Below are 16,204 nucleotides of genomic sequence, written 5' to 3'. Positions count from 1 at the left end.
ACAGATTGATAACAGTGTGCTGCTATTTAAACAGAATTATTTTTTAGAAAATCCTCAGAACTTCGGTTTAAACAATTCCAACTGCAACATGTTGCGGTCGCAAGCACAAAAGTTGCGCAGCATGTCGCAACGATTCAAACCCCTCATGCAGCACTGAAGAACTTTTATAAAATCCCCAAAATCCTTTACAAAATATAATTATAAAATAAATAATAATTTGGGGAAATTGTTAAGTGTTACAAATTATTATTACAAACAATAACATTGGAACTATGGCTTGTAGATTCCTTTCTATTCTTATATATTTATTTTTAAAGCAATTAAATAACAACAAAAATATTTTATGCAATAAGAGAACAAATATTATTAAAAATATATATATTTTATATTAGTTATATTTAAATATTTATATTACTGATTTAAATATATACAGCTTTTTCTAAGAAAATGTATTTTCTAAATGATATAGGCCGTAGCACTTAAATCTTTATTTTTCCCGGCTTGTACTGAAATATAAAAATATTTATAGAACTTATAATTTAAAAAGTATAATAATTACGGTCAAATTTTTTTAATCCAACATACATATTTTAAAATTTAAAATCACCATGACTAAGGTCTGGCGATTTTCCTATTAATTTACATGTCTCTCTCTTTCTCTCACGCACACTATCGCACAGCAGCCGGCAGCGCTTTGCACAGTGGGACTAAATTTTGGATTATGATGCAGATACTTTGTTATATATTTGTCAATATAGGTTATATAACTATTATTTATTTATTTATTTGCAAATACTATCGATATTTTAATTGTTTTTTTATAAAATCTGTAGATAAATACATTTGTTTTTACATGAAATATTTTTATATTCCTTATAATTTTTTATATTCCTTATTTTTTTATTCATAAAGTATCCCAATTAGTCCTTAAGCTTAAAACTAACCCAGTAATGCCACGAAGTATTTCTGTTTGCCCCACCGTGCGGCGCTTTGCATGAGTATGGGTGTAAGACTGTTGGCTCTTTTCTTACCTAAATGAGAACTTTGGTTTTCAAAATTCAGTCGGCATTCGACCATCAGATGGAGCGCACGTCTCTGGTGCTCAGTAAAAGTGGAAAAGTGAAAAAGTAGCAAGTGAAAACTACTAGTGCTGTGTCCAGTTTCGCAGTTTCGTAGTTCCAGAACAGAACAGGAACGAAAATCGTGGAAATGTAAATAAGTGCAGACCGAAAGTCTTGAAATTCGAAAGCTCAGCGATAAGTGTGGACAACAGTGCGATCACCGGTCGGTTGGTCACTTTTCATTTTTCGTTTTGTGCTGAAAATGTTTTTATTTTTTTCGGTTTTCAAGCTTGATTTCTTGTACGAGTAATACCCAAAAGTGTCATATATACTCTCTGCATGTTGGCTGCTAATTAATTGGCAAACAAACACGTCTAAGTGCGAAATTGATTTCGAAAACAGGGAAACGAGGGATAGTTAAAAAGGTGAGTTCATAATCATAGGACTCAAATTGGCAAAGTTTGGTGCAGCTTTCAGAAAGGAAATCCCCGCTCCAGACGAACAGCTATCATCTGGATATTTTGTTTCATTTTCATTTAACCCAGACGCAGCAGACAAAATTTTTCCACGTACCATTTGCCCATCTCAGACAATAACAAAATTCTTGCATAGTTGTCAACAAAAGGCGATCGAAAGACTCAATAACAGCTCATATTTCATGTGAGCCGATATTTGTTTTTATTTGCGGTTTGCTGAGTCTCGCAGCTCGCAGCTTCATTCTCATCCTTAGAATCAGAATCAGAAACAGAATCAGAATCACATTCAGAAACAGATTCGGAATATGAATCTGATTCTGATACTGATTCTGATTCTGAATCGGAAGACGAGGGGCGCAAAGGCAACAACTCGTAGCATAAGCAAATTACTTGAAGAGCGCGCGCGCGCTTTTTACCGGCCATCCTGCAGATTTCCTGTTTACTTTTTGACATTTCTGGCGAATGCTAATGGGCCGTCGAGCGATTCTTCTAAGCGAATCAACTACAAACAGATTCGAGTGTCAAGAGGCGTTCCTATATCTCTCTCTCTCTCTATTTCTCTCTTTTCTTCTTGCGGCCCACACTGCGTATGTGCAACGCGTGGCATTCGAGCGCTGGCAAAACAAACATTTAGCAGTCACAACCCACGGATCTCGGTGGTCAGTGAGTGTCTATACGTCTGTGTTTATCGGACGAGCCTCCGCCCAGGGCAACAAAAACAATGCCACACCGCAAGAAATAACACACTCGATATGTCTGTGCATTGGAATACTATTCAGAGGGCTGTCTGAATATTAGTTGGTTTGTTTGTTGGTTCTTTTCACTGAATGATTTAATTTGAATTTTAAATATTTACCTAGACAGATCGGTTTTCCGAGTTACCTTTTCACCAATGCCAAAGAGAGTCCGAATAAGCAGTAGCTCCGTTTTCAGTACCTATTTTCTTTCTGTGCAGGCAGTCCAGCTGTCTGCTCTGGCGATGCTGCTGCTGCTGTCGCTGCTTCTGCTGCTGATGATACAGCCACTGTCGGTTTGATTTGATTTGTTTGTTGGCTTATGTATATTTATTGAAAATTTACTGCTTGCATAACAAACAACGAGGCTGCTGCTGCTGCGGCTGCTGCTGCTGTCATATGCAAATTCCCAAGTGGGCGGAGGTGCTGTTGGGGGCGGGGCCGCTGTCCAAGTGTCATTAATCTCGCGCCAAAACGGAGACGCACAGTTTACTTTGGCTGATGAGTTTGCCGAAAGGAATTTCCTGTTGTTGCCGAATGACAAACTGTTTCCTTAGAAGACCTCCACCCCGTCCTGTTCCGCTCCTCCATCATCATCGATTTCGATTTGGGCCGTTTGTTACTTATACTTATGAAACCGAATACGTTGACCCTTTTTTCAAAGCACACACACACACACCGCCGCACAGCACAGACAGTTATGCAGTTGGGCGACCCACAGGGTTCCGCAGAACGGACCGCGCTAAAAATAGCTTTGGAGCCGGGTCTGGAATTCGCGATCGCGATCGCTATTGCGCAATCGCTCTGAATGGAGCTTAAAGTCAATCGGTGACTGGATTGGATTGGCGAGTCCAGGCGAACGGGGCGCGAGAACTAAGCCACACGGAAAGAAATCAGGGCGTTGCTTCCCAGTTGAAGAGATTAAAGGGATGTTGGTCCTAACTCAGCAGTACGCAGATCTGCACCACATCGATTCTATCCAAGGTCTTCTGCAAAAGTGAAAGTTTGGTATAAGATTACCCAACTTACAAGAGCAAACCGAAATTATTTTGAAAGGCATCTACAAACAGTAAGACTATCCCCTTTCTTCCCGTGTACTCCCGATATCAATCTACGAAATTCTCAGGACGGGATCGCCAGTTTCCGCGTTCTGTTTGTTTGGCAACTGTATCTGTTTTTCTAAAATACTCTGGCCCGCCGTCTGGAGGATCGGTTTCCTGGGCCGGACAATGGCATGGCAGCACGTGCTTTTGGCTTTGCCCGCCCTATAATATGATACGCAATGCGACTTTCTGGAAGCCACGATGCCCTGGGAGCGGCTCAATCTAATACGCAAAAGTAACTGAAGTGGGATGGGATGGAATGGGATGGGATGTATGGTGGAATACCTGAGAGAACCGCAGTGAAATTTAGCACCACGTTTGATGCAAGTTTTTTGGCCAGCCATGGGGCTTGAGGTTGAAATTATGCACTTGTTGCTGAAGTGCAGCAGCAACGGCGGCAACAGCGGAGCGCAGGATCAGCGCAGCAGAAGATGCAATTCAATACAAACGAAAATGCATGCAACAAGAAAACAAAAACACATTTTGCGCAAAATCCAGAATAAATGCCCAAAAACATAAAAACAGGTCTCCGTCTCCAACGGTCAAACTGCATCTCCCGAAGAGGAAGGCATTCGCCATAGCTATATGGCATGGATATGGTGTATATACATACATACATAATGCTCCAGACTGTCTGTTTGGCACTGCGAGTGTATTGGTCTACCTCTTCGAGAGTTTGAGTGAGTGTGTGTGTGTGTGGACCCTGAGTTTGGCAATGCAGTTGCCGAGGAGAATGCATTTAGTGCCTTGTTGTTGCTGCGGCGCTCCTTGCATTTTTTCGCGCTGCTGCTCCTGCTGCTGCTCCTGTACTCTGGCTGCCCCTTTTGTTGTTCGTGGCTGTGCCCCAAAGACATTTCAGCGAGCCTCAAGGAATCCAAGGCATTTGGATACGAAAAGTTTGGTCTTGGGTACAGTAAAGGCTGTTCAGCCAGTGGAATGTTATGTCCTTAGCGGATCATTCGCGATCGGCGCCGAAATCCGCGGCTCATTATCTAGGTATGGCCAGGTGGAGTTAACACTTTCACCGCACTGGCAAAAAAACATTATCCTGAATCAAGGGTAAATAAATAAAACACATCTTTAAGATACTTTATCTTTGGGGTTTGAAAAGCTTTCATTAATTAAGCTTCGAGCTAATTTGGATTTTAGATAATGCAAAATTAGTTAGCATATAGCCGAATCATATTCCCATTTCCGAATTGCTCAAGTTTTTGGCTATTTTCGTTCGGTGCAGAGGAGGTAGAAAAGCTTGTACGAGTGGGCTAGTATTAGCCCGTTACATTTGTCGTAACCAAGTTATTTGCGTTACCGTCTGCAAAGGTTATAAAAACCCATTGACTGCCCGGGGTCTAAAAATAGCCTGGCTGCAGGAATGCAGCTCGAACCGAAGACCAAAGACCGAAGACCGAGCTGCAGCTCCAACTGCAATGCAACTGCAGTGCCCAATCCGCAATCCCCAATCGCCAGCTCCACGGCAAGTGCGTGTGTTATTTTCCTTTTTTCTTACATTTATTTTGCTTTTTTGTTTTTATTATTTTTTTCGCTGGGTCTGTGTGAGTGCAGACATCGTCTGGCGCGCCAACTGGACAGCCGGACAATGGACAACCGCCGGATGCGGAGACGTCGACGAAATTGCAGTCGTACGACCAGCAGACCAACCGACCAACAGACCAACCAACCAACCGACCGCCATATAAAATGTCGCAACGCACGTTAACGCCATAATTTTTCGGCCAGCGAACTGGGCAACCTGGCAACCTGGCAGCCAGGCAACCATGGTCGTGAACCCCAGACGCAGTAGGTCATTAATTGCCGGCGGGCAGCGGCTGTTGCTGCTGCTGCTGCTGCAGCTACTGTGCTGCAACATGTGCAACAGCAGCTGAAGCGAACTTTCGGTAATGGACTGCCACCGCCAGTGGGCAACTCAGCTGAAGTGGGCTAATTGAATAGGGTAGCGCAGCCGCCTCAAGGACGTTCGCCGAGTTGGCCAAATTAGGATACTCCAATGCTCCAGCCAAGTCACACTCCAGTCACGTTCAGTCTGTTCTGTTCCGTCTGCATATTGCACATGTTGTCTTGAGCACGTCCTTAAAGTCATGACGACGACGGCGACTGCGATGGCAGCCAAAATAAAACAAATGCCAAACTAGCGCGCCAAACTGCAAGTCACAAACAAGCAGCCAAACAAACAAACAAACCAACAAACAAACAGACAGGCAGACAGGCAAAAAAAAGGGGCTTGCAAAGGGGTAAAGATGCACTCAAACAAAAATATTGGCATTCATGGGAGGGAAGTGTATTCTCTAAAGTTAATTTCGTTTTCAGGACTCCTCTGTTCCTATAAAACAGGTCAGAGAGGTTTTCAGGATATCGTATACTGTTTCTGCTCTCCATAAGCTTGGTTTTCGCCAGATCTACAACTTGAATACATTTTTTTGAAAGAACTACTTGGTAATAACTTCTCTGAGTGCACAAAGCCAGACAGACGGTGCATAATGCGCCAAACCTACAACACATCGGCGGCAGCGGCAGCAGCAGCAGCAACAGGTTCTTTATTTTTAGTAGTCGCATTTTGAAAACCGCCTGCTCAATGTCAACTCAGCGTTTGAGACTTAATTGTTGCCTCTTGGCCGTCGTTTTTGTGGAAAACATTCTTGGTGCTTGACTGTGGCAGCCACAGTTGCCGCCGGTTGCATCATGTACCTTGGCGTGCCACTCCACTTGATGCTCCATCCCCATACCCATTCCCATACCCATCTCCATCCGCATCCCCATAGCCATAGCCATATTCAATCCCATACCCGCTGCTCGTTCGCCATTCCAGCTGGAGTGGCAGTGTGCTTCGTCTAATTGAATCCAGCCTTTGCTACATCATACCTTTGTGGCCTCTTAACTGTTACCTGTTACTTGTTACTTGTTACCCGTTTACCATTTACTCGAGTGCGTTTGCCAACCCTTTGCCTTTCGTCTATCCGCAGCAAGTTGCCGCTGTCATGCCGCATCATCGCCATCACCAGCACCAGCCGACGAGCAGCCAAAACAATTTGACATTTCTAAAATCGAATTACAAATTCAAGCGCAGAGCGATGTCGATGGCCATCCGCGCACTTCCTGCGACGACCACAACGCCAGCAGCGGAAGCGCGTAGAGGAGAACTAAGCCAAAACACCAACCAATTAGCGGCAACAATGTCAAAGACGTCAGCAGCAACAGCAACAGCAACACAATTGGCAAGAGCAACTAGCCGCGAATGTAGAACAATTCTAGGTTTATTTATAGTAAGCGCATGGAGCGCTCTGCAAGAGTTGGCCAATTGCTTACGCCAGGATGAAGATCGCTATGCTGGCCATGGCCGTGACGTCAATGCGTTGTCCGCTGCCTCTGACGAGGTGTCAATGGCACGTGAGCAACAACAACAGCGGCAGCACCACGTACCCTCGGCCACTTCTAGTCCCACCAAAAGCATGCGCCGCACGAGAGCAGCAGCAGCAGCATCAACTGGCAACGCAGCAGCATCAACTTGCAACACAGCAGCAGCAGCAGCAACTTGTGGCCATCAGTTGGGTGGACAGCCTTTGATGGCTCTGTTAATTGGATTGCTGCTACTGAATTTTCGCCTGGCGGCGGGTAAGTAGTTAGTTAGCTGCATGCCAGCCACTCTCGGCTGCTATCTTTCAGATACATCTGAGTCCGTGAGACTCACTCGTGGGGCGGCGCCTGCATTCGGTTTGTCTATGTTTCTAAACGCATTTCCAGTTCATTTGCGACGATAAATGTGTCACATTCTATTCAAATGTGACGCAATTTCTCGCCCAACTGCCTGCTTGTTTGTTTATCCAGCAGATCCCAAAATCTGCTTGGCTCTGCCAAATCCATTCCGATCACACAGGCGGCAGATCAAAATAATACAAAAACCAAATAAATGGGGAAAAAAAGTGGGAAAATCCGCGCAAATTTGCTCAGCGCACAGTAATATTTGCAAACTGCTCGCGCGATTTCGATTAGCAGCCGGCTCATCGCATTCCTGCTGAATCTTCAAAGTAAACAAATACGAGTAATTTTGTTTTTCTCACTCAAATACCTGCACGTAATTTGACCACTGCGAAAGGGGAGCTACCACTGTTTTCTTCCGGTTGGCCGAAGGAAATGGCATTTTCATTTTACACCACTTTAGCGTGAGCTTTTTATGTTTTTCATATGAACGTAAAGTTATCAAAATGCCAACTCCAATTTCATTTGAATGGTGTTTTATTTTACGATTTTGAGTGCTGGTTCAAGTACATGGGTGAGGCTCATGTTCATGACTTTTAAATTCACTTTTCACATGTTTTCGTAATTATTTACTAAGTATGGTTTCTCATATAAGTGTCAGAAAGTTCTTCTCCCAAATCAAAAGTGTTGGCATATCTTTGGTTAAAGTTCACTATATATTTCAAAACTCATATATTCTTATTTGATTGATCAGCTGGCACCTGTTGGCAGACGCACCTGGGCAGCGGGAAGTGTGGACAGGTCTTCTCCACGGACATCTCGAGGTCGGAGTGCTGCGGCGCCAGCCAGAGCTTCTCCTACACGGATCGCGAGCTGAGCAGCGTGGAGTACTTCTTTGCCACGGCCATTGGTGGCGGCGTGGAGTGCTCGCCCTGCATGGGTAAGTTGTCCATAGCGGGCGGGTTAATAATCCGAACTTATTTTGGAATCTACCATATTCTGCAGAGAGCTGCAAGGGCTTCAAGTGCGGCCCGAACAAGAAGTGCGTAAAGCGCAAGGGTCGGCCCAAGTGCGTTTGTGCACCCGAATGCGGAGCTGCCCTGCGACGCAGGACACACCAGCAGGAGCAGGAGCAGCAGCAGCAGCAGGAGCAGGAGCAGGAAGAGGAGCAGGAGATGCAGCAGAAGCCACCCCGCGAGTCCCGTAGTCTAAGTAGCGAAAATACCAACTTCAATTTAGGTTTAGACGGCGGCCAACGCCAACGTGCTGATAACCAAAGAAAGCTGCAGCCTCGCGAGTCGAAGCACCGCCGACTTTTGATCATAGACAGCAGCAGCAGCAGCAGCAACAGCAACAGCAACAGAGGCAGCAGCAATTTGCCAGATCAGCCCACAAGTGGCAGACGCGGCCGGGTGGAGATGACGGGCTATGAGAGGCGCAGACACAGAAACAGCCATGGCAAACACTTAACAAGATCAATGACGACAGGAGCGAATGACTCGTTCCCGGCAGACAAGACGCCTGCGCAGTCGCCTGCCGCAGACTCAATCTTGGCTCAGTCTAGACTTGGCAACTTGGCAAATGCTAATGAACCCGCCAACGACATTAATAGACGGCTCGAGTCGACGACTCGAGTCAGACACCAGCATGCCAGACGCATCGAGCATGCTCCAAATCCAGACAATGGGCTAAGGAAAAGGCAGCAGCAGCAGCATAAGCAGCAGCAACAGCAACAGCAGCAACAGGATCGAATGGATACAGAAGCGCTGTCAGCGAATACCACTGTGTCTGGGTCTGGGACATCGAATCAGCGTCGAATCTCTCAGTTGCAACGCGGAAGTGAAACGGCTGCGTCATCGGACCTCGCTAATACCCATGACTTGGCTCATTTGGGCGGATTCTACGCGCCCCTGCCGCTGGTAAGTACATATGTATCTGCCGCCACTGACTGACCGTTGCCTACTCCTCGGGGCGCAGTCGGCCAGCTCGGATGCTTCTATGCCATCTACTATCTAGCATCTACCATCCTAACCAACCACTACCATCGACACCCAACAGCAGCACTCGAATCCGGTTTGCGGCACCGACGGACGCACCTACAACACCGAGTGCCAGCTGCGCAAGCGCGCCTGCCGCACCAACAACGCCCAACTGGAGGTCGCCTATCGGGGCCACTGCAAGAGTGAGTCCGCCAAAACCATTTACCATAGAACACATATGCTACATCCAGTGCACTTAGAGAAAATCCATACTATACTAGCACCGTAGAATTAGAAACTATATATTTAGTATTATTTATTAAGTGAATTGCAATGTTTGGCGGCCAATACTTTTGCGAGTGTAGGTGGACCGGGTTGCTCGCGTGCCAAAACGCAGCAGCGCCACAATTAGATTAGATGACAAATTATTGCACATTTCAATTACGGCCAACAACTTGTCGCCAGTGGTGAAATCAACTGGCCAACCAGCCAACCGGCCAACCGGCCAAGCGGCCAATCGGCCAGACACTGAAGCCAGAAATGTTGTGTAATAATTTAATGATACAGGAAGCACTCGCAAACATGCTCAAATGATCAATAAAAACGGCGCACAAGAACGATGAGCCAGGAACCCAAAGAACTCGTTGGATTAGCCGCAAGCACACGACATTCTGCAGCAGCCAGCAACTTGCAACACGAGTTGCAGCAGCAGCAGCAACAGCAACAACAGCAGCGGCAAGAGCAACAGCAATTTCAGCAATCTAAGGCTGGCGCGTGCCAATATATCCAATGGAATTTCCAATCGCCAATTCCGATGGCGATCTGCGGCGACCACTCATTCGCATTCAATTGCCGGCAGAGAAATGATTGCAATATTTCGCGAGTGTCACAGCTGGCGCCAAGGCGTTTCGCCGCATGTCCCCCTGATAAATTTCGACAGTTTATTGCCGGCCATATAAGCGCATATGCATATCCGAGAGATACATCCGACTGGCCGCCAGTGGGATGTGGGATATGGGATGTGCGGGTACGGGCTAATCATAGACATTGGCCAACTACTTATTTATAGGCCCAATCAGCGCCCATGTGCGAACGGTATTCGCTAATGCCAAGAACATAGTTGCAGGTGCAACGCACAGGGATGATTAATTGCCATGTTATTTTGGGCGGCAATACTTACCAATAGTTAATAGAGCATCTCAGTGAATTAGTTAAACAAAAAGGGTATATTTTACAAAGCATTACATAGTAATATACATTATATACAAATTTATAAATCTAAGGGTTTTACAAACACAAATTCCGAAATTACATATTCATATTAGCAGTATAATACAATATCCATCTCTCCCTCCATAATCCTATCCCCAGACAGCTGCAGCGGAGTCCAGTGCTTGAACGGATTGACCTGCGTGGAGGACCAGTATCTGATGCCCCACTGCATCGCCTGCCGGATCGAGTGCCCCTGGGACAACCTGGACGTGGAGGACTCCAGTGGCTACGACGAGCGACAGGCTGTGTGCGGCGTGGATGGCAAGACGTACAGGAGTGCCTGTGATATAAATCGAATGATTTGCAAAATTGGACGTTCCATTGCCGTGGCATATCCGGGACCCTGTCGAGGTATGTATTTTGGCTGCAGTCAGCGAAAATCAATCAAACTAATTGGTATGGGAAGCCTAGTTGCAGTTGGTAAATGCAATGTTGCTGATGTTACTGCTGCTGCTGCCACTGCTGCTGGGTAGTGGCTGTGCGACTTTAACAACAATCAACAAAGAACCGCAATTTTGCATTTGATTGACTCGACTGAGGTTTCCACAGCCAGCCCAAGTCGAGTTCAGTAAAGGCGAATCGACTCGACTCGAATCGAATCAAATCGCGTCGCAGCCACAAGTGGTTGTTGCCGTCTGCAGCTTGGCCATATCAAGTTGCCGGCTCTCTCGGTGTTTGACTGAAATTGCTACATTTGCTTATACGGCTCCATGATTGCCAGCAATTTGATTAGCTCGTCAGCTCTGGCCTGGGTTGGGTTGGGTTGACTTGGTTGGATCTCGTCTGGTGTGCTCCACTTTGACTACGAGGCGCAGGCGCATCCACAATTACTGCGAACACTCGCGTCGTCGGCATCATTCATGCTTATTAATTTTGCGGTTGCCATCCGATTGATCGACTCCGATTTCCAATTAATTATAATGCCTCAAGTCGGCCCACGTCAGAAAATGCACAGCGGGAAAATGCACTCGATCACTTCTTTCTTCCTGCATATTCGCATCACCATTAATCCATAAATCAAAATTATGTCCATTTCGCGTTCATGAATATAAATTTAACCGATGTAAGCTGAATCATTTGATATTTATAGTGAGGGTTTATCGTTCTGATAGGGAAATATCCAAGTTGTCATTAACAAATAGAAATTATAACACAAAGTTTGAAACGAAAATATGTACATGGATTTGTCATGCCTATGAGTAAAATGCATCTAATAGAATCTAAAAATCAACAAAACAAGATCCTGGTAAAATCATTTGTCATGTTAGTTTCAGTAAAGTTCATAATTTGTATCCTGTTTTATCTAGCAAAATAATAGTTGATTTTATTTTATATTTCTATGTAAACATCTGCAAGTATTCATTTTGATGTAATATTTCAATATAATTTATAATAGAACATTATTAAAAATTATTCTTGTACAATTCGGTACAACTTAAGAAAATCCAAATCTAGAAAAAACCTAGGGTTAGTGGAAAAGAATCTATAAATTTCATTGAAACGATTCTATTCTATTCCAAAATCCTCAAACAAACTAATTTTATTTATAGCAATCATAGATTCAATCATTACGCGTTATTTTATATTTCTAATTAAACATCTGCAAGTATTCATTTTGATTTTTCGATAATAATTTGTGTATTACGCATATACGCATTATAATAAAACATTTGACATTTTTCTGGTAAAATTCAGAGTCAAAATCTACATATAAATTATACCAAAATCCTTGAACAAACTAATTTTCTCTATAACAATCATAGATTCCTATTTGAAAGAACATCAAGCGTTTCGCTTATTATAAACTAGATGTTTGCCAAGATCATCGGAGCGAAAAATATTCTTGAATCACTAGTGAAATATTTAAATCACGAAAAAGTAATCAGCATAACATATTCCCATCAGGTGCTAATACTCCTATCCCATTAATGCATTTGGTTAAAAGTACCATCACATCGACCAAGGTTTTTCTCCCTGTGTGGCAATCAGTGGTGCTGGAAGGCGTGGTGGGCGTTCCGCAGTCGCACCAAATCCGGAGACGAACTCGAGAACCTCGGACCGCACCGGATAGGAGCCACGGAGGCAGAGGCGGAGGCAGAGGCAGAGGCAGACACGGAGACGGACGGACTGACGGACGGACTGAACTAGTTTAGTGTGCCATGGGGGCCGAAGACAAAAGAGGGCTGCCGTGCTGCAATTGCCTGTTAATTGCAGTGTTTTGCCGCAAATTACAGCTTGTAGTTAATGCGAAAACAAAAGCCGTCTATCCAGCACCAGCAAAAGCAACAGCTGCCGTTGACAAAAATTCGCTCCCTCCGGTCATTTTGCTCGGCGTTATTATTTATCAATAATGCTGCCTTAGTCGTCAATTTAGTAGCCTCAATTTTCATAATAAGGTGTTGGGGTCGCTGCACTGCATTTCCTTCTACTACGGTACCTTACCTTTCAATCATTCACATCCACGCGGCAAATTTCGGTTAAAATAATTTGAATGGAATTTTAGTTTGATAAAGAAATGTGTCACTTCTATTGGACCCTAATGTGAGCAATACTCTTAAAAATCTCACTTGATAACTTTTTGAATTAACGAAAACTGCATCTTTCGCGGACAATAGCGAGTATAAGCCATAACCCCTCTAAAGAACTGATAGGTCTCCTATTTCCACCGGGTTAATCTCGACCAAGTTGTCGAAGGTGAAGACGCCAAGCGCAATTTTATATGCAGACTTCTTTTGATAACATACAATCTTTTACATACATGCATAAGTAAAGTCTTCGTAATCATCATATTTCACTGGAGAATATCATGCCTTAAATATTCTTTTATGGATTTATGCATCATGAGAAATTTTTGATAACAGACTTCCGAACACCTAAAAATAAACTTAAAATAATTTTGATGTGAATTTTGCGTGTGTTCACAGCTCAGAGAATAGAAAAGGAATGAACTCTCCTGTACAAAATCTTATAAATCTTGAAAGTATTCGAATTTCTTATACCAGCCGCCTTAGGTATCTTCTATATACATACTATATATGAGTTACTCACAGTAGCATTCATTCATGGAGCGATCGATCGGCCGTCTATCTTTTTCAATTGCTTTGAACGGTAGCCGGTTTCCGTGGCCAAATAAAGATCATTAGCCACCATTCACTCTTGCTTTTAGCTCAGTCGTATCTCAAAGGCCAAAGACAAGTGTGCGTGAGTCCCTGCAGTTTGTTGATCTGGGATCCCCATCGCCATCCCCATCTCCATCTCCATTCCCATTTCCATACCCATCTGAACTCCCATACGGCCCAAGTCCCTCTGGTGATGAGCCTGCTCCTTCCGCTTCCCTGGGTTCCTTCCTGCTGCTTAATGTGCGTCTGGTACTCGTTATGTTCCGCGGATCGTCCGACGATAAGATAATGCTAGCGTGCGCGTGAGTTGGTTCCTGAGCTTTTTATCTTCATGGTTAGTAAGTTTATGGTTCTCGGGCATTTGTTTGTTTGTCTGCTTTCACATAAATATTTTCAGTCGCGATCCGGGCTCAGGCTTGAAAGTATTCTGGCTATGATGAAGGGGCATCTGGGCAGGGGACTCAGAGAAAGACAGAGAGAGAGAAAGAGAGACCCCGTGGCACAAGCCACGAAAAGTTGCCGTTGGCCCCAAGAAATATGACTACACGTACAAACCATTAAAACGCCATTTTCGCAACGTTCTGCGGCGACGCAGGTTCTGTGATTGCAACTCTCGAGGAGTGCGGATGGCGGCGGGGTCCCTGTCCCTGTCCCGAGTGGCATAAAGTCCGGTCTGGGGTGTCCGCCAGTCCAGCTGTCCAGCAGTCCAGCTGTCCACGTCGTCGCGACGTCACTTTTGTCTGGTGGAGCGTCTGGGTCGTCTTCCTCTCTCTGGGCCGGCTGTAGTTTACGATCGTATTAAAATCACCTTAAACAACACGCAATGCCAAAATGGCCAGTACGCCCGGCCTGGCCAGGTCTGAATGGGAACACGCATATACCACGGCCAGACCAGACACATGACCCACGACGCATCCCAACGCAGACCGGACCAGACCGGCAGACCGGCAGACCAGCAGAGCCCATCCCATTCCATTCCATTTGAGCCCATCCAATATGATCCCATCCCATTATAAACCATACAATGTTGCAATAAGTTCCGCCAACGGCCGCCGGCGTTGATTAAACCACGTCGACATAACAAATTATAGTTGGCTCGCCTTGTGACGGCATTATCAGCCATAACCAGCGGCGCAGCTCCCGCTCTGGAGGCCACTGCCACATCCATCACAATCAACAAGTGCGCGGGGCAGCACAGCACTGCAAAGCACAGCACAGCACAGAGTGGAGCAGTGGACCTCGCGCAAAGGACGTATCTGCCTAAAGCTAAATTGGCAGTTGAAATTAATAAACTTTAACTGTTACGAATTGCTAGACGGCGGACTTTCACGCACCGTCACCCGCGGACGCAACTCCAGATGCAACTCCACATGCAGATGCAGATGCAGTTCCAGACACCCAGACAGAGACAGAGACAGAAACAGCGACAACCCAGCCGACTCCCTTTGCCTTTTGCTGCTCCGCCTCCATTGCATGTGCGATCGACAATGCCCGGGGGCTCTGTGCAACAAAGTTGCCAAGTCGCAGATCATGTTGACGATAAACACATATATATTGCCCGGCGTTTGCGGCTGCGCGCCGCTTGGCTGCTTTATAGCTCCACTGGCTGACTGGCTAAATGGCTAACTGCCCATTTGGCCGACTCCCCGGCAGTCGCGGCAGTAGGATGTCGGATGTTGGCCCGGTCCGAAGATGCTACCCGTCTTGAGCATTACTCAAATGGAATGGAGCATGGGTATGGGTATGGGTATAAGTATGGGGTTGTGCATGTGGATGGGTATGCGTATGGAAGTGGAGTGGCAAAGGGACGTGGTGCACAGAAAAAAATACGATACGATCAGAGTGATCTTTTTATCACTTTAATAAGTTCATCAAATACAAAAGGCATATTATAAATTAAATATTAATACATCAATGAATTTACTATGAACACTCGTACATAATAATTTTCTGTGTAACATATTCAGAACTAAGCCAAAGTATTATTTTTGTGCAGTTTTTTATCTTATTATTCAGAATGCGTGGTGTGAATTATGCGTCAGCTTAGAAAATCTCAGTTAGGGTAGAAACCAGATTTAGTTATGCATATGCGTTTATCATACGCTCTAAAGTAAAACCCAACTTGAAATCTCGCCCAGACTGTTACAAATTGTATCTTCATGACCTAATGAGCCACGTTTCTGGCCCTTAAAACGTTGAAAGTTTGCTCCAAAATGGCCAGGCACTTCTGCCGTTATCACAGCAGCACCTGCCCAGGTTCCCATGGCGGCCAGGACATGCATTTCAGCGTGCAGGAGCCATTCAACCGAAATGGCCAGACATAAAGCTGAAACTTAACCGCAGGCAGCCGTCATTAATGCGCTCGCATCATAAACTTTATATTGCAGCAGGCCGCGTGAGCTGTGCGGACATCAAGTGTGGGCCAAAGGATAGCTGCCTGGTGGATCTGCAGACGCGCCAGCCGAGATGCGTGTCCTGTCGCTACAAGTGTCCGCGAAAGCAGCAGCGACCGGTGAGTACAGCTTTTTTGGGGATAAAATATGTGATTTATTGAGATTCGTTTTGATGTTTAGGTGCATAAAATATGCGGCTACAACAACCAGACATACAACTCGTGGTGTGAGATGCACAAGCACTCCTGCGAGTCCCGCTACTTCATCGGTGTCAAGTCGCAGGGTAGCTGCTAGGATCCCGGATGCATCTCTCGGTCACATCGGCCTAGGGCCTAGTGTAGTGTGTTCTTCCGTAG

General features: G+C 45.2%; 1 protein-coding gene across 4 annotated transcripts; it reads left to right on the top strand.

Annotated features, from left to right (window-relative positions):
• Positions 1–1,070: 1,070 nt before the first annotated feature.
• On the top strand, positions 1,071–16,199 carry LOC122612315 (AF4/FMR2 family member lilli). 4 transcript variants are annotated; one of them, XM_043785835.1, is made up of 9 exons: positions 1,071–1,211; positions 1,351–1,486; positions 6,353–7,001; positions 7,840–8,025; positions 8,091–9,004; positions 9,144–9,267; positions 10,436–10,687; positions 15,843–15,967; positions 16,029–16,199. In XM_043785835.1, the coding sequence occupies exons 3-9, from the start codon at positions 6,368–6,370 to the stop codon at positions 16,140–16,142; spliced, it is 2,349 nt and encodes a 782-aa protein (XP_043641770.1). In that variant the 5' UTR covers positions 1,071–1,211; positions 1,351–1,486; positions 6,353–6,367; the 3' UTR covers positions 16,143–16,199. The 4 variants fall into 4 exon arrangements, with proteins under 4 accessions (XP_043641770.1, XP_043641772.1, XP_043641769.1 ...); XM_043785837.1 differs by having other exon boundaries at positions 1,078–1,284; positions 9,147–9,267; XM_043785834.1 differs by having other exon boundaries at positions 1,078–1,284.
• Positions 16,200–16,204: the final 5 nt, after the last annotated feature.

Source organism: Drosophila teissieri, chromosome 2R, assembly GCF_016746235.2.
Source record: "Drosophila teissieri strain GT53w chromosome 2R, Prin_Dtei_1.1, whole genome shotgun sequence".
In the NCBI taxonomy this organism is placed as follows: domain Eukaryota; kingdom Metazoa; phylum Arthropoda; class Insecta; order Diptera; family Drosophilidae; genus Drosophila; species Drosophila teissieri.
Note: the sequence above shows the minus strand (reverse complement) of the source record. Positions and strands in the feature narration are given on the sequence as shown.

Bases quoted from the DNA above. Each gene is read 5' to 3' on its own strand.
- LOC122612315 (XM_043785835.1), top strand. From the start codon at position 6,368: ATGCCGCATCATCGCCATCACCAGCACCAGCCGACGAGCAGCCAAAAC. The intron at 10,688-15,842 runs GTATGTATTTTG...TTTATATTGCAG, and splicing joins ATATCCGGGACCCTGTCGAG to CAGGCCGCGTGAGCTGTGCG. The intron at 15,968-16,028 runs GTGAGTACAGCT...TTTGATGTTTAG, and splicing joins CGCGAAAGCAGCAGCGACCG to GTGCATAAAATATGCGGCTA.